Source organism: Nestor notabilis, unplaced genomic scaffold, assembly GCF_000696875.1.
Source record: "Nestor notabilis isolate BGI_N333 unplaced genomic scaffold, ASM69687v1 scaffold1972, whole genome shotgun sequence".
Lineage (NCBI taxonomy): Eukaryota > Metazoa > Chordata > Aves > Psittaciformes > Psittacidae > Nestor > Nestor notabilis.
Genome location: NW_009917683.1, coordinates 1 through 26,487, shown reverse-complemented (window position 1 = coordinate 26,487; position 26,487 = coordinate 1). Strand labels below are relative to the sequence as shown.

General features: G+C 37.3%; 1 protein-coding gene across 1 annotated transcript in view; it reads left to right on the top strand.

The window, feature by feature from the left end:
- Window positions 1-23,710, top strand: part of PIK3C2G (phosphatidylinositol-4-phosphate 3-kinase, catalytic subunit type 2 gamma) — a gene marked incomplete at its 5' end in the record, with an annotated part of 90,253 nt that extends 66,543 nt beyond the window's left edge. The window contains 4 exon segments of the mRNA XM_010009347.1: window positions 845-981; window positions 3,610-3,779; window positions 18,904-19,060; window positions 23,597-23,710. Of these exon segments, the coding sequence (XP_010007649.1) occupies window positions 845-981; window positions 3,610-3,779; window positions 18,904-19,060; window positions 23,597-23,710 (578 nt within the window).
- Between the last annotated feature and the right edge of the window lie 2,777 nt (window positions 23,711-26,487).

Sequence of the window (26,487 nt, the reverse complement as noted above, 5' to 3'; positions counted from 1 at the left end):
AAGTGCTGATATAATTGATTTACACTTAATGATCAGGGATAGAAGGACCAGGTGACTTACCTGTGGTCATACAGTATATGTGTTTAAGTAGACTTGTGTACCCAGGTCTTCTCAGTCATAGGCTAATGACTTGCTCCATGGGCTACCTTTTGCAAACAAGGAAATAGGAGATTTCAGATGTTCAGTGGGAACACTGAAATCACTTTTCACAGAAATGTGTCAGGGGACCACACATGGGGACAGGGACAGAAGGCAGCAAGCCAGGTCTCAGTTCCAATGCAGTAGAGACAGAGAGGACTCAAGTGAAGCATTGAAAAATGCTTGGCTTCTCTCTGCACTTCAAAGTCCCAGTTTATGTCATATTGGATCAGACTAATTTCTGCATTATCTAGTATCCTTTCTCCCAGCTGTGATTAGCATGACATACTGCAGAAAAAGATATGTAGCATTCTAGACAGTAAACACATATGAAATATTTCATAGTAAATATCTAATCCTATTTTTTATAGATTTTTGTTGGTTTGTACACATTTTACCCACTTCGAATCTCGTTAAATTGTTGTCCTTATTTGTATCTTGAGGCAGTTATGGCCACAATATTTTTATTGGGTTTTTTCATTTCTCATTCACAGAACTTCCATTTTTTTAATAAGTGTCATTTGCTTTTTGTTTCCAAGGAAAAAAACAATTCTGATCTATATTTTCTATTGCATTCATTATTTTATAAGCTTTTATGCATGTATTTTTTCTGCATGGAATGATCCAACAACAGGCAATATGTATTGATGTTCTTATCTTTTTAAAGTTAAAGGTTTTTCATGCAAACTCTTTTCTATCTGATTAGGGTTGGTACAGATGGTGCCAGATGCTACCACACTAGCGAAGATCCACAGGGAGTCTGGACTGATAGGACCATTGAAAGAAAACACAATTAAAAAATGGTTCCGCCATCACCATCCTCTGGAATCAAGTTACCAAGAGGTAACATCAAAATGAAGCTTATTATACATTTCATGTTTTACCATAGGGAAAAAAGAAACCAAATGCCAGTAAGCAGCAAAAATGACTCAGACAAAAGGCAAACAAGTCACATGCATAGAAGCCAGGGAGTTGACTTAAATACCACTCTCTTTCTAAAGAGATACTGCTCTGGATCAGGTGCATTGCAATACAGTTTCTGTAAAAATGTGTCGCAGACATTTTTGAAATTTAGTAGTAAAGCAAAGAGAAGACAAAGTAGAAATTAAGTATTGAACTCAAAGCATTTATTTTTTAGGTCAGGTCTCTAAATACTTTATTTTATATAAACCATGCAAAGTCTCAGTGGATTTCCTGTAGTTGGAAAAACTCATGTCAGTACACACAGTCTTAGAAAGCTGCTTTATCAAAACTACCTAGTCATATGATGATACATAAAATCATGCTTTTCATATCACATTGTGGGATCCCATGTAATGCATCTAATTTTATGAAACCAGACATTATGCATGAGCCAAAAACTTAGAAATTTTATTTATAGAAGCAGATGTTTCCCAAAGGAACCTATTAATTCTTTGTTGGTTGAGCATGTTCTGAGGTCCATGAAAAACCTCATAACGTTTATGTTGCTGGACAATTTTTAGAATCCTGCCTGTGCTCACAGTAGATTAGTAGCTAAAATCTTAAATTTAAAGAGGACCTTTGAGTGTTTACCACTCTGAAAATTGTTTCTATAACAATTTATCAGATGATGTATAGCATAAATAAGTTTGATAGCTTTTAATAATTTTGTAGTTATTCCACAGGCATTTGTTCATCCTCATTTTCATAAGAACACTTGAATTCCTGTTATCATCTTGATTCGATTAAACAGGAACAATCTGTCAAGATTTTTTTTTTAAGTTTGTGTGTTTACAGTGTTATGGTAGAAGTGCAGCCAACATTTCAATTGAAAAGTGAGTTACTATTAATTATTGATTACAAGCCTGATTTCTTGCTGCTGCTGCAGTTTGTAAAAACTCCCATTTATGTGGAATATTCTAAAACCCATTTTCTTTCAATTTTTTTGAACATAAAATGCAGTTGGATCTGACTGCATGGAGCATGTATAAAATTGCTACTATGCATTCACTTTGCACTCCCTGGTGAATGAACCTTTCTCTTTTTTTTACTCCTTCATAATTTTTTACTTATAAAATAATGTATCTAAGGTGATCAAAAAACTAATGCAGAATAAGCTTTAATATCCTTATTTTACAGTTGGGTGAGCAAAATAACAGAAAGCTTAGGTGTTTTATCCAAAGGTCATCAAAGTGAGTAAGTAGTACAGCTTGACATAAAATTCAGCCAATTCTTGTACTGTGGCATAAGTCTTCCACGGTGCTGTCATCTGTATCAGCCGTTGCAAATGGCACCCTACATCTACAGGGAAATCCTGAATGCCTAAATAATGATTTCCCTTGGATAAAGTAGGTTTTGCCCAAAAAAATAAAATCACAGATTAGGATTTTGGAGGTTTCTATATAAATTAATTCAATTGTGATTGAGGTTTATGGGAGATTAAGACTTCTGAATAAGAACTGAGTTTTCAGTAAGATTAAAAAAAGACAAAAGCTGTTCCTTATGCTTTGGGGTAGAGGAGTGATCATTATTTGAATCAGGAATAACTCTCTTGTGAAAGAGGCAGATTAGATTCTTTTCCTGGGAGAAGTCACAATTCTTAAACACTTCCCTCTGAAATTATCAGAAAACTTGGGCTACACCTATGTGTCTTGTGAGCAAATCATTAGCTTGTACATTTTCTTGCATCTGCCATGGGCACAATTTTGGCAGTGTAACATTGTGAAGAGATTCCTGAGGTAGATCTGAATGAACCAGTCCGCTTAGATGAAGCAGACCAACCATGAAAGTACACATCTCCACCCCATAAAAGAGCACCAGAGAAGGAGGTTATATTAAACATGACTGCTAGACTGGTTTTTGGTTTAATCACTCTCTTGGGTCTCTCTGCACAACACTAATTTTGATCCCATAATCTGTTCAGATTTGCAGATGCTCTGAGCAGAAAACAATTTAAACAAAAAAAAACAAAACAAAAAACAATTTAATTTTTGCTTCAGTTAATTTCCGTAAAATGGGGTGTAATTTTGGGGGCAGGAATATTGTGAGGCTTGATTAATTAGGATTTGAGAAAGGCAATTGAGTTCTGGAGAGAAAAGACTCGTATAGATACAGAACAGTACAGTGGATATAAAATAACCTACTTTGACTACAAAACAAATGGTTAAATTTGTGGATTTCCAACTAATTTCCAAATAGTGGTTTTTACAATGTACATGCAGGCTATTGAACAGAAAATGTCAGCTTCCTGCCAAGAAGCTTGTTTTTCTTACGTACATTTCACCTTAGAAATTTTCCATAGAATTCCAAGTATCCATAAAACACAAAGTAAAAACCTCATGCATAAAATTGTTCTTGCATTGTAACTTTGAAATTTATGCATTACTTGTGTGAGTACCATTCCTACAACATGCATAGCATTTGTAGAAGTCCAATGTTTGGTTTTCTTGTTAGCATCACAAACAGGTACTTCTGAATGTTTCCAGTAAGTGCTTTTGTTTTACTAACTAGGCAATAAGGAATTTCTTTTATTCCTGCGCTGGCTGGTGTGTTGTTACCTTCATTCTGGGAGTCTGTGATCGACACAATGACAACATAATGCTGACAAATGCCGGACACATGTTCCACATAGATTTTGGAAGATTTTTAGGTCACGCACAGAAATTTGGAAGCATAAAAAGGTTTGTATCTATAGTAACGCACATAGTAAACTTCAAAGCAATGTTCTGAAGTTTCACAGCCTTATCTGCTCCCGAGGAAAAAATACAAATGAGATCATGCTTTTTTTTTTTGCTTTTTTTTTTTTTTTAATTTTCCAAAACAGCATCTTTTGTTGTTCTCAAAACCTCTAAAAAACATAGGGATGACTAGAAAAGGAATTAAGAGATGTTGGAGACTCCCTTTCAGTCTAAAAAAAAAAAAAGATAAAATATAAATCCTTGTTTGGTCAGAGATTAGAATGATGCATTTCAGTAGTGACCAGAATAATAGACTGGCCTATGCCAAAATAATTCTGATGTCCGTGTGTTTTTTTTCTAACAGAAGAGTGTTCCTATAATGAATCCAAACCCATAGATGTATCTAAATGACCACTGTCTTCCCATATTCAGGAAAAAAAAAAAATCACATAGACATGGGTAATAATAACATTATTCCTCTGTGGGTAAAATTGAAAACTTTTTCATTATCTCTTGAAGTTTTACATCTAACCACACTGAGCTCAGAGCCTGTTTTGCAAATAGAATTTGACCTAAACAAGACTGTTTCTGTGTTTCTATCTGTGATGTAACTATCCCATGATAAGGATAAATAAAAGAGTGTGATCATGGATTCTAGTTCCTAATGTGAACATACTATGAAGGAATGAATTGGGATGGAATAAGAATAGATAAGTTAATGGCAGTATGTGCAAAACCTGAAGAGTAGAGAGTGAATAAATGATCCCTAATACTGACAAAATGAGAGGTGTGTGTGGGAAGCTGTCTTTCCTCCGTGTTTCCTTATAATTCCAGAACTAGTCCCAGAATTCCATTTGAGCTAAATTTTCCTTTCTTTCTTCTTTTTATTTTTAATTATTATAAGCTGGCCTTTGACTGTTCTAGACTATCTCAGTGTGTTAGACAGAAATAACAGCATGTGAGTATTGATATCAGGGAAGCTGATGGGGATAATGAGTACTTCTAAGTCAGGCAGTCAAAAGATTTAGTTGTGGTGCTCAGAATTATCATCAATCATTCAAGATATGCTCTCTTAATCCTACTTATTTGCTGTGAAAAGAATAAAGTAGAACAGAGCAATAAAAATAAGATGCTCATGCATATTCTGAGTCAAGTGCTGCATCCTTCACTTCAGCAAACCTCCTTCTGGAGCCTAACAGAAATTTCCTTGAGCAGTAATTTTGCATGAGCGAAGAATTATCTAGTTTGAGTGAACCACAGGAGGAAGCAAATACAGGGGGACACACAAGAACCACATTTAAACAGAAATAATGTAATAGCAATAATAAAAATAAATAATAATTTTACTGTTTTACAAGTAAGTCATACTACATCTTATTAAGTCTATGAAAATGACTTAAAATATAGTCACTTCTGAAGCAGCAACCATTTTTTTTTCAGTTTCTTCAAATAGTATATTACTTTTAAACTATTGGCTAAAATAATACATTGTAGGACATCTATTCATGGAGTGCCCTCATGGTTCTATAGTAAAACTAGGACTCATACTTAGCAGGTTGTGAACATCATGGGATAATAATTGTCTTTCTCATGCTACATGCAACTGATAATGATTACAGTTCTCATGAGTGGTACACACCTTCATGAAACGTAACATATTACTTGTAATGCAGGAACACAGGGATATCACATTTCTACATCCCATAAATTTCAGGATCTCTTAAAATTTGAAAACCTCAGTGCTATTTTTATCTACTCATTCCCACGAGACAAGTCCTGAAACAAGTTAAGCCTCTGGTTATTTTAACAGCTCTTTATATTAGGCTTTTATTTGAGTTCTTATTAGATTTTTATTTGAGTTCTTTGCACCCCCAACAATATCGTACATCTAAAGTAATATCAATAAAACAATACAGTGCTTTCAGATCTTTAGAGTTATTAATGCTGACCCTTGGAGTTTTGTACGGTAGACACTGTACATAAGAATCGTGAAGTTCCGTAGGTGGCTTTAGAAAAAAAAAAGGTGCCTGATGCCAATCCCTACACATGCAACTGGTCTTTACACACATCACACGAACTTTTTTTTTTTAATTTTTAAAGTAAAATCTGTGCAAATGGATGAGGGCTTATAGAAAAGGAGTCTGTGTCTGAACTGTTTGACACTGTCAAGAATTCAAGAATTTAAGAAGCCACTTGCCACAGCTGTCCATTTTCTGTTCTCAAGGAGCGCTTTTTGCCATTACCAAACTTGCTCCTCATAAAGCTTCATGAGGATAGGTCCTCTGCAGTATTCTGCATATTTCTTCTGATGTAAGTAAAGTGAAAGGTGTACATGCCAACTTTGAGACTGGCATGCTGTCATGCATGCTCTGTAGTTCTTTCTATCAAATCCATTATGAGTCTTCAGAGAACCCTTTGAAGCTGGTGTGATTCATGCAGTCATTCTCACTTTTGTATTCATGACTGTAACACCCCAACACAGGATTAGTTAACTTTTCTAATTCCTGCTCTCATATTTAAATGATGTCCAATAAATCTGCTCAGTTTTAAGTCCAAGGCACAAATCAGCAGCTCAGCTCTTGCTGATCTCAGAGGAAAGAAGAATCAAGAACTTCCTGTATTTTTCATTTTCATGTACATTCATAGTGCAGCAAATATGTTAAAGACTAATAACCTGTCTTTACTTGAGCCTAGGAACTAACGTTTCAGAAGTGTGGAGGGAGACCTGTGCTGGCATAACAGAGCTTGACAGAAGACTTATTCCAAAAGTCCCATAGGGAACTTTCCTACTGAACCATGAGATATCTTTTCTTCCCCTTTTTTTTTTTTTTTAATTATACTGGATGACACATTTTGTTAATCGTAATAAAATACTTCTTCTTTCATTCTCTTGTCCAGCCACTGCATTTGACCCTACATTTTCCTAAAGCAGTGAATTCTTGCAGGTACACTTCAAACTGTATGAAGAAATGTTTCTCATTTAATTTCATATAACTGTCTTGTTTGTTATCTACTTAGTGTTCTGTGGGAATCATCTTACACCCACTCCAACTTAAACAGGTGCAATATTATCCAGGTAATCATACAGGACTAGGTCAGTTGTCATACGGTACAAGAGAAGGTGTCTGGCTTATGATTTTACCTGCCATACTTTCTTTTCTTTTGTTTTCTTCTCTTCAGTTCTGACCAGTTCCTTTTGAAAATTTCTTCTTTGGTGAATTGAGAAATAAGAGATTTAAATCCTGTGCTAACTGAACTAATCTTGACTTCATCAGTCTCGTCCTCTCCACTACCAATCACTTCCAGCACTGTCATATGTATTTTTCCAGTCAGTGACGTGTAGTCTGAAACCTGGTGGCAAGATGTGCAGTAATCCAGGTTATGGCACACTGTAAATTCACGCTTTGATAACCTAGGTGTCCTTTTTTTTTTTTAAATGCCAGTCGTCCTGATTATTTACAACATTCACTGGCCTTTCTTTTCCCTGATCTGAATCACAGACACACTCTTGTCTCTTTGCCAAACTAATCCCCTGTCTTGGTGTGGTTTTCCCAGAAGTTAAATGTGCTAAGCTGGTTTTCTTCTACAAGGGTAATTAGTAGAGGCAGTCTAACTATTCCATTGGGAAATTACAGTTTTCTGAAGGAAGTTTCAAAAATATGGGAAAATTATGTTTCCCACACTTTCTTCATATGTCAGTATTTTCCTGTAATGAAAAGCACTGAAGAATGTCTGAGCATGTAAAAAAATAGTGCCTCTTTTTATTTTGAAAGTAACACATTTTATTTTTAGTGTTAATAACCTAAAATGAGTGCTAATTCCTCATTGGAAGTGTTTGGAGAAAAAAGAATTCTTTTCAGGTCTTTCTTTCTAAAACAGAAAAGTTGTCATACAGCTAGGGAAAAATAAATTGTATCTATATTCTTTGACTACAATGTATCTACATGTGTTCTATCTTTTTCCTAAAAACAGGGAAAAAAGTGGGGCAGAAGCAAGATAGGAATTTGAAAATTTCACATTTTACATTTTTTCTTTGTGCCTTTTAAGAATTTTATTTAGGGTACTCATCAAAGGAATTGACTAAAACTTGAAGTAAAAACTTTTCATTTTCTAAATTTGTTCATGGAAACTGTTGGAGTAACCTGTATTACCTGCTGAAAGATTTCATTAGGAATTCTCAATATGCCTATCTGTTGATTCATTTTCTGCACTTCAGACTTATTTTTCTGACATGATAGGTCTGGAGTTCCTACTTTATGTGAACTGGTAGCTCCTAATTCTTTGCCAGGATCCACTTTCAGCACTTCCTGTATGCCACCCTCCAAAAATCTCTGGCTGAAATCCTGGGAAGATTTAATTTCATGACTTAAAGCACCTTAGTAGCTTCAATGATCTTCATAAGATTATACAGATGTTTAAAGATAGTTATATACATAAGTCTTTGCATAAAGACTGAGAAGTGAAATATGCATAAAGACCTAAAGGGGAAACAATGTCACTTTCAAGGTGATGAGGCCTAAAGGTGCTTGAATATATGAGGCATGAAGTCCATCACTTCTGAAAGTCATGTGCCTGTAATTGCCCCGAATTAAACACCAAAAGCACAAGTCTGAGAACATGTGAGCAGCACAAGTTGCAGTTGTGAGTTTCAGATGCACTTCTGTTATCTTTGCCTGCCTTTAAGAGTAGGTGTTTATTGTTGCCATTTTGATGCTTTCTTTAATTATCGAGCCTGGATAGTAGTTTGCCTTTTACCACTGGTTATTTGTTTTCAGTAATAGACTCTTCTGGAGGGCATTCAACTAAACCTTTTTGAAATCAAGTAAATTATGTTCTCTGTCCTCTTTATATGCTTAATTTTTTTGGTTATCCTTTTCAAAGTACCCATACAGTGAAGGGAGGCACCATTTTTCTCATACAGAAAGTACCCTATCAACTTCCTGCTTCAGAGATTTTATTCCTGCCCTTGCCTCTTCCCTCCTTCTCTTTTTATTAGTCACTCTGTGATTTTTCTGTAGAATGTGACTCTAGAGACAGGAATTTTAACAATAAAAGAGAAATAAAAGGGTAAAAAGACATCACATTCACTGTCCATTTTGATTATATGATTTTTTATGTAACCCTTTTCAAAGTATAACTGTTTATAGACACATATACTTTCTCTTTTCTGCTCCCATCAGAAACATTTTATTGTATTACCTCCTTCTCCAAAAGTTTTCTATACATACCTTTTTATGTTCTGACACAAAGTCAGGTGTACATCAAGCACTTCTAAATTAATTTTGTTGCTTGATCCTTGGTTTCTTTTTCTGCTTGTTCTGCACACTGTGCCTTAGTGCTTCATCCTTTACTGGAAAGTATACTGATTTATTTAATTCATGTATGATTTTGTTCTCTGCCCTCAGGATTTTCTGTGCAATTCAATTTTTTCATCACGGGTTTATTTCTCTACTTTGCATGGTGATATACAAATCTTCTGCAACCATTACTGTGTTTTCTAAATAGCTGTCTCATACTGAAAAGACCTGTTAGCTGAATATTCAATAGCTATGGAATATAACCCCACTCATTCTACTTATTTTAAGCCAACTTTTAAGTCTGAGTTTTAAAATCTTCTCCACTAGTGTAGGTCAGTTAGAATACAAAAAGCAGTTGTCCAACAAACTATTAACAAGAGGAATTGCTCCAATGTCCTTGTGAATTAACTCTCAAGTGTTTTATCAATAAGGTTAGTAATGAACTTCTAACAAATCTCGAAAATTTGATAGTCTTAGAAAATGATCTAAGGTATCAGGAATGCTGTACTGAGCACTTTCACATATAGATATTGAACATGAAGTATATAAAGGATTTAAATCCACCTCAAAATTGATATGCAATAACAGTCTAGTATCTGGTGACTGAGTGCAGGCTGCTTTATGTGTGTCTTATCTGAACAGAGGATCCTAACTCAGCTCAGAGGGTGCATAAGCTGGACGCAGTAGTGCTTCTTAACCAGTCAATATAAGATGCGCATGGTTGCAATAAGACAATGTCTGAAACTATTGAAGACATGTATGTTCTTAAAGCAGAGTATATCTTCTTTCAGGGAGGATCTTTTCCAGATTTTTTCAAAAATACATTCAGCTGACTGTATGAAGTGATTGAAATTCTGTGACAATAAGTGAATAAATTCTGTGGTCAGACCGCAGAATAACTAGTGATTGCAGCTGAGACTAGGTCAATGCAGCCAGAGTGAAAACCATCAAGAGACACCTCAAATTGTCTCTGCTTTCCTATCATGAGTCTTGCCAATTTTTTTGTTAACAAGGTAAGGTTCCACATGAGTCCCTGTGGCAATACATGCTGCAAATACTAGGTCTGCACTAAGAAGTGTGAACATTTCTAACCTCACCTGTCAACATTTGTTTTAGCTATACTGTCACCATAGTAATCCTATGGGACCAGCTGTGATCAAATCTCCATGATTTAAGAATTCATTAATTTCAGTTGGCCCACAATGAAAGGGATTTTAGTTAAGTCACATTCCCTTGCACTTTACAAAAGGGGAATAATAAATAGTTACTGTGGTTCAGTTTACATGGGGAAACTACATGTTAAGAGAATGATGAATCAGAGCCCTTAGCTTAGGTGAGGGTTATAGCTTGTTTTCTACCGTATCCGTTAAGCATGATTAAATCTCAATGTAACCAATTCATTTACTGGCAGAAGCAGATAAATCTTTCAGAATAGGTCCATCCAATGTGTGAAATATTTCTTTTACTACTGATCAAAATAGCAGGTATGTTCAACACTGATTTTTCTAGAAAGCTAACATTAAGGCTCTTATAGTGAAAAGTAATAATAATAGAAAAGTTGATATACACATAGGAAGAACTAAATGAATAAATAAGACCATAATCGTTTAACAACTCTCCCCAGTTACCTAAGAAACGAAGGAGATTCCTTTTAGTTTGCTGTTTCTGCCTCTAAATATAGATGTTAATATAAAAATAATGTGTAAAATTGTAATCAGAAATTAGTTTCCAAATTAGTAGTTAGAAAACTTTTTATGCATTAGATACCTCAAACAGCAGCATAAATGGCAGAAAATAGAGTTGAAACCATGTTATCTGGTATAGACTTGACTCCTGGTCATTTCGTTAAGAATGCATGTTTTGAATGTCCAGGCCATGTAGTTTATCTGAGGCAAGGTTGCTCAGGGCATTCAGGAATCTTTCTATGTAAGTATTAATGGAATAAGGTCAACACTAAATTCAGACCAGTTTACCCAGGGCCATGTCCAGCTATATCCTGCCAGGATAATCTTGTCAGGCAACCTGTTTCAATATCTAACTGTCCTCATAGCAAAGGGGTTTTTTTCTTATGACCAGTCAAAACCTCAGCTGTTTCAATTTTCTCTCTTATTCTAGGGATTTTTTTGAAAGCTGTTTCAAATTTCCTAATTCACCCTTCTCTTCTACTCCTTTTTATATAGCATTGTAATTACTGTTTGGCAATTGAAATTCGGACTGCCATGTTATGTAGATGTGGATGGATATATATCAGGTCCAGGTGATTTGAGGAATAAAGTCTCAGCTAGAGCCTGCTTACACTTCTCAGGAGCAGACATGTATCCATGTAACTATTAGCAAGGTTTCTTTACTACAAGAAGTAGAAAGCAAAAAAGTTATCTAAACAAATCTGAACATAGATTTGCAATACAAGCCAGTGAAAATGCAACTGTCATTGAAGTCAGTGGGAAAACTTAACCATTAAGCCCAGTAGGTGTTTATATTTTATACAAAGCTCAGAACTACTGCTCTATTACAAGGTCACTTAAAATGCATTTACATCATTTAGATTCTAGGCTTGCTGCAGAGTCTGTTATCTCCTATAACAGTGATCAGAAGAATAAGCACCGTAGAGTTCTCCTGGAGCATTCATCTTCTTGAATAGTTATTTTTTCCAGGAGAGGATAATTTTGTGAAATAGAGGAGAAAGTATAGATATCATATAACTTGATGCAAGTTACTGTAGCCTTAGTAGAGCTCCTGTAAGTTTCAAAAATAACATTCACGTAAGGTAAGAAGGCACTGTCTAGGTAAAACCATTACAGTACAGTCATTTGTGGAAAGTACCTACCTGCGTTTCAGTATCAAGATGGAAGGATACACCAAATGGCATACCATAAGGTTTGTGATGGGACTGACAGCTTTCAATATTTTCATTAGTAACCACTATGATGAGATAGAGAATATGTTTGTTCATTTTTTAGTAGAAGCCTATTGTAAAGTTTTTGACTGTAGCAAAAGTTGGGATTAGCAATGACAGGCAGTTTTTCAGAGTAATACTACATACAAGTTGAATGTGAGTTGATAGAATATTGAATTGGGAAGCTTGAAATGTGAAGCAATCCTTTTGCTTCATGCAACACTGGTAAAACTTCAGCTGGAATATTTTCAACATTTTACTTTTAGAAAGATGTGGATGAGGAGTCCAGAGAAATTAGGAGTCCAGAGAAAAGCAATTGAAACTATCAGACATCTGGAAAACAAGACTTATGAGAAGAGGCTGAAACAATTGTCTACAGAGATTAAGGAAAGACATAATAAATCTGCAAATACATTAGAGGCTGCTGTAAAGAAGATGGGATCTTCATGTTCCCTTAGGAAAGAACGAAAATTAATAGGATGAAAGTACAGCAAGGTTAAATTAGGCATTAAAGAAAAAACTGCAAGGGGAGATACTGGAGCAGAAGTTTGATAGGGAGTTTGGAGAAGAATTCTGTCACTAAAAATCTTTGAGAGTAGGCTAAATAAGCATGTTTATGGTTGATCTTGTCCTGGTAAGCAGAAAGATGTGAGTATCTCTTATGGTCCCCTTTCCAGGCATATTTTTTTATGACTCTTTCTGTGCTTGCTTGAGACAAACCATGTTCTGCAGTTGTTTACTGTTTCATTCTTTAATATATGAAAGGAATACACTTGCTCGTGTTTTTTTCTGTGTCTGCAAATATATATGATTACTGTGATTGGATATTTTCACTTGGCTTAGAGAAATAAGCACTTGTGTTAATTTATTTTGTGAGTGTTCTTCAATAAGCTTTTGGCTTTTGCTACAGAGCAAAGGATGTCAGCATTCAAATGCTCCCTAAAAGCTTTTATTTTACTCGATACATCCAAATTCCATGTAGTCATACTGAATGCTATCAGTCACTCTTGACTCGGTCAAAATGGTTTTAAAGCAGTCAAGGAATCTGTGGGGGCGAATGCTGCTGAGCAGCTGATTTCTAAATTGTGAACAGTTCTGTATGGTTTCTCACGCACTGTCTCCTATGTCCATATGACAACTTGGACTACAACTATTTTGATCTCATTGTATTACTATGTGTGACTTAAACTTTTCCATAACTACACAATTAGGAAGTTTAGATTAGATCAGAGTAAAGGTCATTTGTTGTTCATCATTTCATATGCTTTTCTTACTTAATATAAAAGGAAGTCAGTGTATCATTCTTAAATATTTTGTACTGTGAGATTCATAGTAGGAAAAACTAAAACCATTGTTGACCTTACAAGCTTTGTTAATCAGTTTACATCTAGTGTTTCATAAGAAATCATGATGATCTTACTGGTCTTCTAGGAATGCAGTGTGTTCCTAGTCTACAGTGAAGTCCCAGTGAATGTTCCCATCGCCCCAGACTAAGTTTGTTTTCGCATGATGATCTTTTTAGTTGCTGAGGTTTCCTTTCTTTCTTCCCTCTCATGACATATCATCCAAACATCCTTAATCTCCAGAGGAACTGCAGAACACATTCCCATGAAAATCTTAAATCTCTAGAGCAGTACACAATAAGAAAAGCGTAAAACCACCATAAAACTAGCCTTGCTTCTCACTGAATGACTTGAGTAAACTCTTTTGTCACAGCCATAGTAAAGTATAGGTCTATAAGGTCCAGGACTGCAATCAGGCTCTGCTGTAAACAGGGATATTGCCTTTTTGACTGATTTCTATTATAAAAGCAAAGAGCTCATTAATCTCCTCTAGGGCTTTAGTGGGGGAAAAGAAAAAAAAAAAAACAAAACTCAAAAAGAGTGAGTGAGCTGTGATAAGGTAGATTTGATGATTTTGGGAGGCTTAACTGAGTGTACATTTTTGGTCTATTCGAGCCACACCAGTTCCCTCAATGAAGTTGTTTTTGTTTTCCTAGAAATTACGGTACCCAACTTTACCACTTTGAATGGTAAATTTGAATGGACTTCAGACATTCAAGAACGCTTCCATTCTGTATTTGTGTAGCACACCATAAAGAAAAAGAAGGCTCCTGGTCTTCTACAGAGATATGGTAGAAGGCTTTTACTTGAAAATACTGCATCATACTAGTTTTGTTAGATTAATGCCAGTCATTTCATTAATTTGATGGAGGCAGCAAGCTATAATAGATACAGATTTTAGGCCAAGGGGCTCTTTGTACCGTTGGCTGTAAAACAGTCATCGTTTTTTGAAAAACCTATGGATATAAAGTACTATAGGGCTTAGCTGTATCTTGAAGGTATGTTTTAGTTTTGTGTTTATATCTTTTAGATAATTTCATGTGAGCAAGCTATGTAATAGATGTATATTCAAACGAATGTTGTCTTTCATAGTTATTATCAGGCCTTTGGACGCATTGCATATCTTCTGAATAAATACTATCATATAATATGATCTTAGCTATGTTCTACAGAAGACTGTCAGTTAGAGATGTACTAGTTTAAATATAGAAATACAGGCTGTGCATCAGGGTATGGTTCATTTCCATGTGTGTGTGTGATAAATTAGAATGCTCATGCATCACCAGGGCATGCATTGCTTTTTTTCTTATGCAGGCTAAAACATTCTCTATTGTTTGCTGATGTAAATTTTCCCATTCCGCATGGACGGTAACTTGACTTGGCTCTTTGTAATTTTGCTGGAGTAATTTTTAGGCTATCCCCTTCTATGTTTTTATATTATTCCTTTCTATGTTTTTATATTCTGAAGGAGTTTGTGAAAGCAGCAAGGAACATTTTGCATCTATATGCAGACATTCAGCCCTGTCAATTAGGTTTTCAGAATCCTTTATGTACTTTTCAGTGAGTAAGCATCTCCTCCCGCTGAAACTTTGCTTTTTAATATTGTCATGAGAAATGACTGTGTTGTTCTTTCTAGTGGGTCTTGTCTCCTATACTACATTGGTTTTGTATGTATTTTTAATTTCAATTGCAGAGTGTTCCCTTTACGAGCAGCTGGCTTAGACATGTGCAGGAATGGAGCTTCAGCATCTGGCTGATTGCAGGGGTTGCCTTGCAGGAGAGACTCTGATATCACAAGACCTTGAGCAAAACCAGGGAGAGCAAACTTCTACATCATATTTTGCAGGTTAATAAGGGAGGACAGGTCTACGACCTTAGAAATTTAAGAACCTTGTGAAACTACTTAAAATTATCTTACAAATAAAGTTAATCTGCCAGTAATATAAACATCAGTTATACATTCAAATGGATCCTTTAGCAACAACAGTAAGAGAACTGACTAGCACTGCAGTCGTTACATTATGTGGAAACTGGCCCACAGCCCAAACCAACAATGTTAACACCATATTTCTTCCCGTAAAGAAATTTCTGATTTCAGTATCTGTTTTCAGCTCAAGTAGCTTAAGGCAGGAGACTTGGACTAGCTCAGAAAGGGCTGTGTTTTTATAGTGTAATTGTCTCTGTTGATGCAGTTGGACATCAGAAATCAAATACGAATTTTGAACAAAATGCATAAGATGGAACCTTTACAACAGTAGTGTTGACTTGGAATATTTTAGCTCCAAAACATAATGAAGGTGAGAAACAGATTTGGGGTTTGGATATTCTTGAGATGCTAAAATGCTTTCAAATCAGGATTTAGTTTGGACTTCTGTCCACTGCTTATGTGCAAATGCTAACATTGCTGATTTTCTGTGTCTCTCTCTGTCTTTCATATTTTCTTCAACAAATTGACTTCCATGGCCCTAATTGTATTAATTTATTTAATACTGAATGTCTAATTTAAATACCACTGCTAAACAAAAGACAAGCTAGCAGATGAATGAATGAAAGAAGATTCTGTGGAAATCTTGCTCTCTGAAATCAGTAATAGACACAAGTTTTAATTCTCTTAGAGTCTCTACTCAATAACTATGTAACATACTATAACATAACTGTCACACTATGAACTCATGCAGAAAAATATGGAAGGAAAGAACTACTATTATGGAGCTATTATAACTTCATCATTCCTAGTTCTACCTATCTGAAATTGTATAATATAACAAAAAACCAAAACCAAACCCAAAAAAAATCCAAAAAAAACCAAACAAAAAAAATCCAACAACACTGGGCTGCTTTGAGGTGAATGACACCCATGGGAGGCCCATTCTCAGCCACCCTCACAGTAAAGAAGTTCTTCCTCATGTTCTGGTGGAATTTCTTATGTTTTAGTGTATGTCCATTGCTTCTTGTCGTCTTGCCTGGCAACACTGAGAAGAGTCTGATCTAATCCTCTTGACACCCTACCTACAGATACTTACATACAGTGATGAGATCCTCCCTGAGACTTCTCTTCTCTAGGCTGAACAGGCCCAGCTCCGTCAGGCTTTCCTACCTATGAGAGATGCTCACCAGGGCTGAATAGAGAGGAAGGATCGCCTTCTTCAACCTGCTTGCAGTCCTTTTCCTAAGGCATCCTAGGATACCATTGGCCTTGTTGGCCACAGGGGCACTTTGGTGGCCCACAGTTCATTTTTTGTTCACCAGGACCTTCAGGTCCTACTTTGCAGAACTCCTTTCTAGCAGGGCAGCCCTCAGCCTGTGCTGAAATGTGGGATTATTCCTGCCTAGATCCTTATGAATGACAGCACATCACTCTGGGGTATCAGCCACTCGTCCCAGTTTTGTGTTGTAGCAAAGTTGCTGAAGAGGCACTCTATCCCTTCATCCAAGTCATTGATGAGCAAGTTGAACAATACTGTACCCAGTACTGCACTTCTTGAGCTTGCCTATGAGGATGCCATGAGAGACTGGAGCACATCCCATACAAAGACAGGCTAGGAAAGTTGGGGCTGTTCAGCCTGGAGGAGAGAAGGCTGCGTGGAGACCTCATAGCAGCCTTCCAATCTGAAGGGGGCCTACAAGGATGCTGGAGAGGGACTGTTTATCGGGGACTGTAGCAATAGGACAAGGGGTAATGGGTTTAAACTTGAACAGGGGAAGTTCAGGTTAGATATGAGGAAGAAGTTCTTTACAGTGAGGGTGGTGAGGCACTGGAACAGGTTGTCCAAAGAAGTGCTGAATGCTCCATCCCTGGCAGTGTTCAAGGCCAGGCTCGATAGGGTGAAATGTTCTAGTGTGAGGTGTCCCTGTGCATGGCAGGGGGCTTGGAACTAGATGATCTTAAGGTCATTTCCAACCCAAACCATTCTGATTCTATGACAGTGTCAAAAGCCTTGCTGACATCCAGGTAAACAACATCCACCACTCTCCCCTCATCTATCCAGCCAGTTGTCCCATTGTAGAAGGCAATCAGCTTGGTTAAGCATGATTTCCCTTTGATGAATCCAGGCTGACTACTTCTGATCACTTTCTTGTCTTCCATGTACTTGGAGATGGCCTCCAAGATGAGCCATTCCATCATCTTTCCAGGGATTGAGGTGAGACTGACTGGCCTGTAGTTCCCAGGGTCTTCTTCTAGGACTGATTCCCATGGGATTCTTCCAAGAAGATCCCTGAAGAGGCCAAAGTTATCTATCATGAAGTCCATGGTTGTGATCTTATTGCCCTGCTTCCTTCTTAAATGATACTGAACTCCATGATCTCATGGTCACTGTGTCCCAGGCTGCCCCCTTTCAAAATTTTCAAATCAGCAACCATTCCTTCCTTGTTTCTTAGTATAACGTCCAGAGGCACACCTTTCCTCATTGGCTTATTGGTTTCAAAGTTAGCTTCAGTGTGAATCAGGAAGATTTTCCAAACATAAGAATGTGAAGGACACCTGAACATTTCTTGTAACTAAGATTTCCAGCTGCAGCCTAGAATCTCACAGCAACTTGACATTCTTTCTGTAATAATACAAGGCATGTATTTTTATGGGAAAATGAGGAAAACTCCTAGGAAAACTTCTCTGTCTCATTTCTGAATGAATCAGTAGCCAGAGTGGGTTCAGACTCAGCCCATGCTTGAGGTGTTAGCAAGAAACAGAGATCTTCAAATTTGTTTCTGTATTCAGGCTTCCCAGGAATATTTTGTTTATTCAAGTTCATTTAGAATTAAGGGTTAACATGCAGTGTATATTTCCTTGGAATATAGCCCTCTAATCTGTTTACATGCCTCTGTATAGGCAGTTGTGATGAGTAAATGACTGCAGTAGTTTTGTCTGTGTGGATGCAGTCTACTAGGCCTTTCTGAAACTATCAAATGATAGGATTGTTAGCAGGAGCCTGGCTAATCAGTTTTCTTCTGCAATAGCGTGCCATAGCCACAAACCATGCTAGTGATAAGAAAAAAAGGCAAGATATTCTGTCAGATTCTGCACCTCATTTACTGTAGGATGAATACAGTAACTGTACAAAAACCACAACAATGTATTTTAAGTTTATTCTGTTATAACCTGGGTCAGAAATAGCACTTCAGAATGTGTATATTTAATGATAGCATCATATGTTGTATTTTTTTGTGTCTGGACTGTGGAGTTGTAGGATTTGTTCTTAAATTCACTTCTTGCCTAGTAGGGAGTTGATATTTATATCACATCCTCTTTGAGAACTTGTTTCCAGATTTACTTTCAGACTGGAGTCAAGAAATTAAAGCAATGAGAGTTTAAAAAGAAAAGCAAAGAGCCAGAAGAAAATATGTAAGCTCCAAACTTGTTCAGTTGTTGGATTTCTCACTAGGAAGCTCTTGCTGTGAAACCTGTATCTGCCCCAATTAGTCAGTGACACCAGGCACAGGAACAGAGCTGTACACACTGAGGAAGGGAGAGATGAATAACAAGGAAGGTAATACTTGAAAAATAAATGCGAAGAACGAGCTACAAACATTAACTGTCTTGCATGATTAGCTATTTTCAGGGAAATTTCTCATGTAATTGTTCTCTTTTCCAGGGACCGAGCTCCCTTCATCTTCACATCAGAGATGGAGTATTTCATCACAGAAGGTGGAAAAAACCCACAGCGTTTTCAAGAGTTTGTGGAGCTTTGTTGTCGAGCTTATAATATAGTCAGGAAACACAGCCAGTTACTCTTGAACCTGTTGGAGATGGTAAGAAGCTTGAGGATGAAACCAAAAATCAATTTCCTCTGGTGTCCTCTTCCCTTTTCCCACTTCTCTGCTGCTTCCAGTAACACTGTGATTTAAAGAGTACCAGCTGCACTGCTGGAAATGTTAGTGCTGGTACTTCCTGTGCAAAGAAACTATCGAATTTCAGTACTAATTTCTGAGAAAAGTAAAGCTAAGCTGCTTTGGGGTTTTTTTTGTTCCATTTGTTAATGCCCTCTTCTTACAAAGTAGCAGAAAACTGCAAGAGAAGCTGGGTACAAGTTTCACATTCAGGAATGTCACTCAGCCCATTTAATATGTCTTCAAGAAACAATTTACCAATCCTGTTTGTGATTACAGCAAGACAAAGTAAACTAAGTACTTTATAGAGTGGGTGATACAACAGTACCTAGCAGCACTGCAGCTAACGCTGATGCCATTAGAATGGTTTTTTGCACATTTCCACACTCCCTTCTCTGGGATGGCAAACACAGGAAAGAAGATCACTACCATACTGAAAAAGGTTTAAAACTCCTTTTGTATAGGGTTTTCAGACCCCTAGGAGTTTTTCTCTCTTGAGTATTCCTACCAATTCACATGCTGTGACAGATTCCATAACTGCTTTATGCTTCTGTTAATTTGTTTACTCATGGGTAGAATGAGAATATTAAATTAGCTAATATTTGCTAAGTTGCTTGGCTAAGATACTAATCCAAAACTTATGTCCAGGGCCTCATGTGAAACATAGGTGACTAGTCTGTGCATGAAAGTCTACACAACCTTACACTCAGAACCTTTGCTGAGGTTGCGGTACAGCCAAGAAGTTGCTCTGTAAATACTATTTTATCATTTCCAACTTCTGCAATGGGAAGAATTTGCTCATCTTCTTTTTTTCTGTCTTGTCCATGGATTCTCATACAGTGACACAGTGAGTGATTTCCCAAAATGAAGCAGGAAAGATTGCCCCAGATCTCTTAACCCTGCTTCTAAGTAGTCACAGAGTTGCAACAAAACTGCATTCCCATCATAAAGCATAATTTTGCACTGAAAGCAGTTCAGAGTGCAGTTTTAGGAGGTACTGTCAAATAGCCTTCAATACTCAGGAGCACTCCTGCTTTCTCATCTACAGCAGTAATCCCTGCATTTCTGAAGAGGCTGCCTAAAACTGCAAACTGCAAATGTAGCTACATCTTCTGCCCACCTTCTTGTCCCCAGTGCAGTCTCTTTTTTGCAAGCAGCACAGATAATGATGTTAGATTACTCTGGGATAATAGAGAGAGATTGTTAGGAAAATGTTCCCAGCAGGAGCACTGAAATAACTAGCTATCACTGCCTGGATATAACTCAGGTTTGTCTATATTCAGGACATGCTGCATCTTCCTGTTTCTGCTGATCTTTAAGGAGAGGTAATAGTGCTGAGCTAAAACTCAGCATACAGATGTTTTAGTATTTGTCAACAGGCTGCAGTTCAGTCAATTGTGTTGCATTTCATAATTGAAAAATAACTGGCAGTGTACTCACATCCCATCGATGAGCACTTCATATCAAAGGAAATTAAACAAACAAGAGAGATTTGCCTTGGTTTTGCCAGTGATGTTTGGAAGGGTGTGTCTGGTTCTGCATTCGAAATGTGGTGTCGGTCAGAAAATGTAAGTTTCAAAATGTTTTAGTTGCATGGGTCATTTCTAGAAAAGTAAATAGAGCATGAAGAAATTCCACTTTAAATTTATTTCCATGCAGAATATCCGATATCATCTTGAAGGGGCAAGATAAACTAACCACTGTTTATTTGTATCAATGAGAGCCTAAGGCTTCATCTCACTGTCTACATCTTTCCTTCCCCCTTGCACGTTCTGTTTTCTGAGGTGCTATTTATAAAGCACAGTTAAAAAATCTAAGCAATAAGGCTATTTCCAAAAAGTACAGTACTTCACAGGAGTAGTAAACTGTGCCCTGGATGGTCAGTAACTGTTAGTGCCTTCTAGCAAACCATTATTATGAACATTTTGGGGGGTTTGTCCCACTTTGGGAATTAATGCTTTTTCTTGGTTGTGAGCAGCATGTTTCTAGAGCTGTACTGACATTTGCTGCTGGGAATAAGAAATAATCCATGAAGTTTCCATCACTTTTAAGAGCAGAAACATCTGTGGGAGACCCAAGAGTCTGCTGGCAGAGTTCAGCTGCATAAACACGTATAGTTCATCAGCTTTGCTCTCATTAAGGATTTGATGTGAACTGTTGTAAAGAGAGTGATTGCAGGACACAAACACCTTTTGACTAGTTTAAAGAAATGCAGAATCCATTACTGTTGCAGGTAGAAAACTATTAAAAGAGGCTTAGAGGTGACACTAGACGGCAAGTAATTGATCCACTTCCCTCTGTTGTGACAAGAAATAGGTTCATCTAATAGTATAGAACAGGGCACAGTACCTAGACAGAGCACATCTAAGACTCAAGAATCCTGTCACCTTACAAGTCATTTCGCCCTTCTAAACTCAGAAATGCCATTTGGGAGAAGAGGATCTGGAAACACCCCTGTTTTGGAGGTCTAATACATGGAAAGTACATGACACTGCTATTAATTTTTCATGAGATGGTGGGCTGGGTGTCATACATCAGCTCTGAATCCAGGCCCAAGGAGGGTGTAGGCAGCTCCATTCAGTGAGTCAGAAGGTCTGGGATAACTCAAGGCATGCGTGTGGCCAAATGAGGGGGGCAATGCAAGCACTTAAACTTAGGCATCTAGTGACATTTGAGTTGCCCTAGGAGACCTGTAGTTGTTTTCAGAACAGTTGTTCCATGTCTTGTCTAATTAGCATCTAGTATCACTAGCCACAGTGTTCAGAAACCTCCTCCTCCATCAGGGGACTGGAAACATGAACCATATGTTATCTGGAATAAAAGGGATGAAGCGGTATAAGCCACCTCTTGGACCCCCTTGGAGCCAGCAAAACACTGTTTAGGTATTGCCCAGCCAAAGACTCCTTGTTTTTTGCTTCAGCAAATGGTTTTCTACTTTCTACAATGCAGAGAACCTAAAACCATACCTTTTTTTTTCAGTTGCACTACAGAACATTTAGATTATGTTCATATCTGGTATTGTTCCCTTTTCTAATGCAGGGCGAGAAGCTTGATTTGCCTATTCAACAACTCTTTCTGTTTTTAAGGGGACAGGAGTTGTTATCTTTTATAAATGGGTTAAGGGCATTTAGATAAATAGCACTGTATGTTCTTAAGTGCTGAATGTTGTTATTATCCTTGCTGTCAACTCACTTAAATCCATTTCATTTAGCTTTCTGCCTCCCTGCTCCTTGCTAGCCAGACCTCTATGGGACAGCAATCTGCCCAGTGGTAGTATAGATTTGGAATTATGTAAAGCAGGATATTCCTCATAATGCCAGGAAGAAAATACACAAAATATTGAAACTTGACTTAAAAATATTGAGAAAGTTTGAAGGCATAAAGAAAATATGCACACCCCCTGTATCTTTTTTCCCCTCACTCTATTTATCTCTCAACCAAACCTTAAATTAAAAGCAGTGCTTCCTTTTTTCTTTGCCGTTACTTGCAAAACTCAGTGGGTCTTTCTGTCTGAGCTAGACTTAAATATCAATGAAGAGTGCACAGCACAGTGACTGCAAATTCAGGTAAATTTCCTTATGAGCAATGTGGAGTGATTTTTTCTTCATTACACACAAAGCATCACTCTCATCTTACTCTGATTGTTGAGAAAAATCAGTAGGTTTTGAAGTAAGTAAAAATTATTTTTATTGCTGACATTTTAAAATGCCTGGAGAGAGATGTATGAGCAATTGGATGCACTTAGTTGTCTACTCTACTTGTGTTGTTACTTTGCAAGGGCAATATTTGCATTATTTGTCTTTCGAGCCTATCTTGACCACCTAGCTGCAGTAGCACCATCCCTCATTGATGGAGAATGATGCCCTCTCCAGAGTGCAGTTCTCAGTGCCCACATCAAGGCTCCTGCTAAGAATCAACATCTCAAAGATCTTTTCTCCTCCCCTGACTGTAAAGGGAGTGAATCTATGATCCCTGTGCACAAGGAGTCCAGAGCAGTGGTGGTGGAATCAGTAGTTACAAATGAGAAGGTGATGCTGCACTAAATTGGATTAGGAGTATGATAACACTGTGAGCATAACAGAAATGTGGTTACTGTTGTTCAGATTGCTGAATTTGGTCACCTTCCCTCTATCACCATTAGAAGGTTATGAAGGAAGCTTAGCAATGCACACATTGACATTATGATATCCAAAGAGAAAACAAATTACTAAAATGGATTGGTGATTTTGACCTATGCCTCAGTACTGGTACCTCAGTGTGAAGGTTTATAGCGCAATATATTCACCTTAGTATTGAAGGCATTGCTTTAGCAACAGAACCACTTTTCAAATAAGCAAAACTTTGGTTTTACAAGAAGACCTTTTGGTGTGAAACCTTTATTTCTGATATGAGTTAGCCTCATTTCATTTAAATTTCTTTTCAGTAGAGCAGTGGCTAATGATATTTCTTTACTTTAAGATGCTGCATGCAGGACTGCCCGAGCTAAACAGCATTCAGGATCTGAAGTATGTGTATGATAACCTCCGCCCTCAGGACTCAGACCTCCAGGCAACAAGTTACTTTACAAGGTAAAACCAGAACCCTGATGTCCTTCAGGCATGAATCAAAGCTGTCCAATTAAAAAACAAGACAAAGCAAAACCAACCAACCAAACAACAAAACCCAAACAACAAAAAAAATACAGCAGTTTTTCAGTTATGTTAAAAGGTTGTAATCAGTGAAATTACACTGTATAACTGATAGTTAAGTATAACTGATAATTGGTCTTCACCTGTTTGCTTTTAGAAAGTCCATTCCTTATGCACATTATAACCAATCTCCTCAAATTTCTGGAAGAAGCAGTTGTGTGTTTGTGGTACGTTTGTAACAAGTCACTTATTTAGCACCTAGAGATTTCTTTGGCTTTTGTGGTGGATCCACCCTGGTTTATATATAGTTAGCTTTCCTCTCTGCTTTTAAAGCAGCAGCTACGTGCAACAGGGTTTGGACTGCATGAAAGAGTTCAACTTAGTGGACTGAGTGAGGACCTGGAATTCCTGCCTTTTAGTCACTTTTCTGTTCCTTTGACCTGTGTTGCCTCGGGCAAGTTACTTTTCCTGTTAGCCATGGTTTCCCCATCTGCAAAATGGTACAGATTCTTCCTTTTAAGCACTAAACAGATCTCACAGAAAAGCATTTTGTGTGTGTATAGGTATGTTCAAAGCTTGGTTTGTGCTAGGATAATGAAACTTTTCACTTGTTTGTGATAATAACTGTGGATTATTGTTGAGAAGCTGCAGATGATGTGTATAAAATCAGTTTCTGGCCAGGCCTATGCATTACGTATAATCCAACTGTTGATGTGATTATGCTCTAGATGGAGCCAGTGGAGACTGTCTGGATTTGGAAACTCACTTTTCCATTTTAAACACAGTACAAGAAAAAAAATCTCCCCATCAGAGCCTGTCCTGTGCACCACCATCATTTCCCAACGACAGTCTATGAATTCATGCATCCTGGACACACATGCAAAGCAAGCCAGACTTCTGACCTTCAGTTCTGGTGCAGGTGCAGGGCACATACCCAGTTCACAGCACTGGACTTTGAGTGAAGGGCTCCTTTCAAATTCAGAGCCCTAAAGGAGACTGCTATAAGGCAGCACTGTTCTTTGTACATGCAAACTGCCCTGAGGCAAGACCAATCCCCCTACACTTCAATACAGCCAGAGGGCCCATTGCAATGAATAAATTAGATGAAAGCTTGAACTGGAGCAGCTGAGCCACTCTGCTTATTATTACAGAGGCCTATATGAAGATTTTGGGTGATTTGAATTGCGTTGTTTGCATGTTTCCTTTTTGTGTATTAGAATCAGAAACTAAGGCAGCAAGTTCAGAGAAGGCTGGAACAGAGGCCTAGAGAGTTTAAGGAAGATTTTGAGAAAGAGGAACTTCTCAAGCAAAACTGTTGTTCAATTACATTACACATAGCAGAGCACTGAGTTCCTTCTCTTTTAACACTTGTGTTTTCATATGCTTTCACTCTTGCCCCATAGCAAGATTGTTTTATTTTAAAATTTTATTACAGCTTCACATTTACTGTCAACTCCTACCTTATCCTTTCCTTTAAAATTTTACATATTCCCAAATGACGGGCTTATATTTCCACTTCAAATAGGAAACATGCAGTTTCTAATTAAATTGTAAAAGTCTTGATTCTGTCAAACAATTTAGGTGCTTGTGTCTGTCTCTCATGGGTAAAAAGCACAATTCATTTAATTAGTGAAAAAAGGCTAGTATATACATAACAGACAGGGAAATGTGAGTCTTCAGAGTGAAAATTACAGTAGTGTCATGCAGCAAAGCTCAGGCCTAGTGCCCAGTGCTATTCTGGAGGTGGAAAGGATTAGTATGCTTTTCAGTTGGGTAGGACTGAGGTTATGGATAGTGTTAATATCACTGCAGTCTCACTGAGCTGGAAGACTAATGATGAAGTCTGGGTTCAGGACAGAGCTCCATGATCTTTCTCCTAGTTGGGAAAGGTTGTTGTGGTGTTTTGAGGGTTAAAGTGGAGGAAGTGAGAGACATCGGAGTGGGAATTTGCCTGCAGTCTTTCTCAGCCAAAGCTTGTGGAATAACAGCTGGCATTAAGAAGGAGATGTTGCTCAATGCTGTTTTGGAAGTAGGGAGAGTCGGTGTGCTTTGTTGCCTGGTAGAGGTTCATATTAGGGTTAGGAAATCCCATTCAGCCCAGAGAGACTAGAGGCAGGACTCAGAGGCCAGCATGTCCTTCTTCCCATTAGATATCTTGTTAGGGCTGGTGTTAAGGAAATGAAGGCCTTCAGAGTGGAAATGCTGCTCAAGTCCTCCTTCCTAACAAAGATAGTATCATAGTGCAGATCTGTACAGTGCTGTGGGCTCTGTTGTTATTTGAAACTGTATTTTCTGCTGAAATGATTTTTGTGAGCTCCGGAGCTATTGTTCCAATTTCCTTTGAAAGGCTGAAGTGTAGATTTGTTACTGTCCACAGAGATTGTTACATCATGTAGAAAGTCAGATATTGCTAGAGTGCATATTTTATTCTTTAATACTCATAGTGTATGTTTGTATTATATATGCTAATTTGCAAGAAGAAAGTCTCTTATCATTGGCTCATGAATTTCTATGGATCTAATTTCTCTTTGAGCCTTTTTTTTTTTCTAATTTCTATTCATGTTTGCACATAATTTATGTTAATTCACTACATCTATTAACTAACATTTCTACATGTTTAAACATAGGTAGGACATCAGGCTTCATGTTTAGTAGTATTTTAACTTCTGGAAAGTGTATCTAGAAGTTTTTTTGTACTTTTCAAAATAAAATTATAAAATA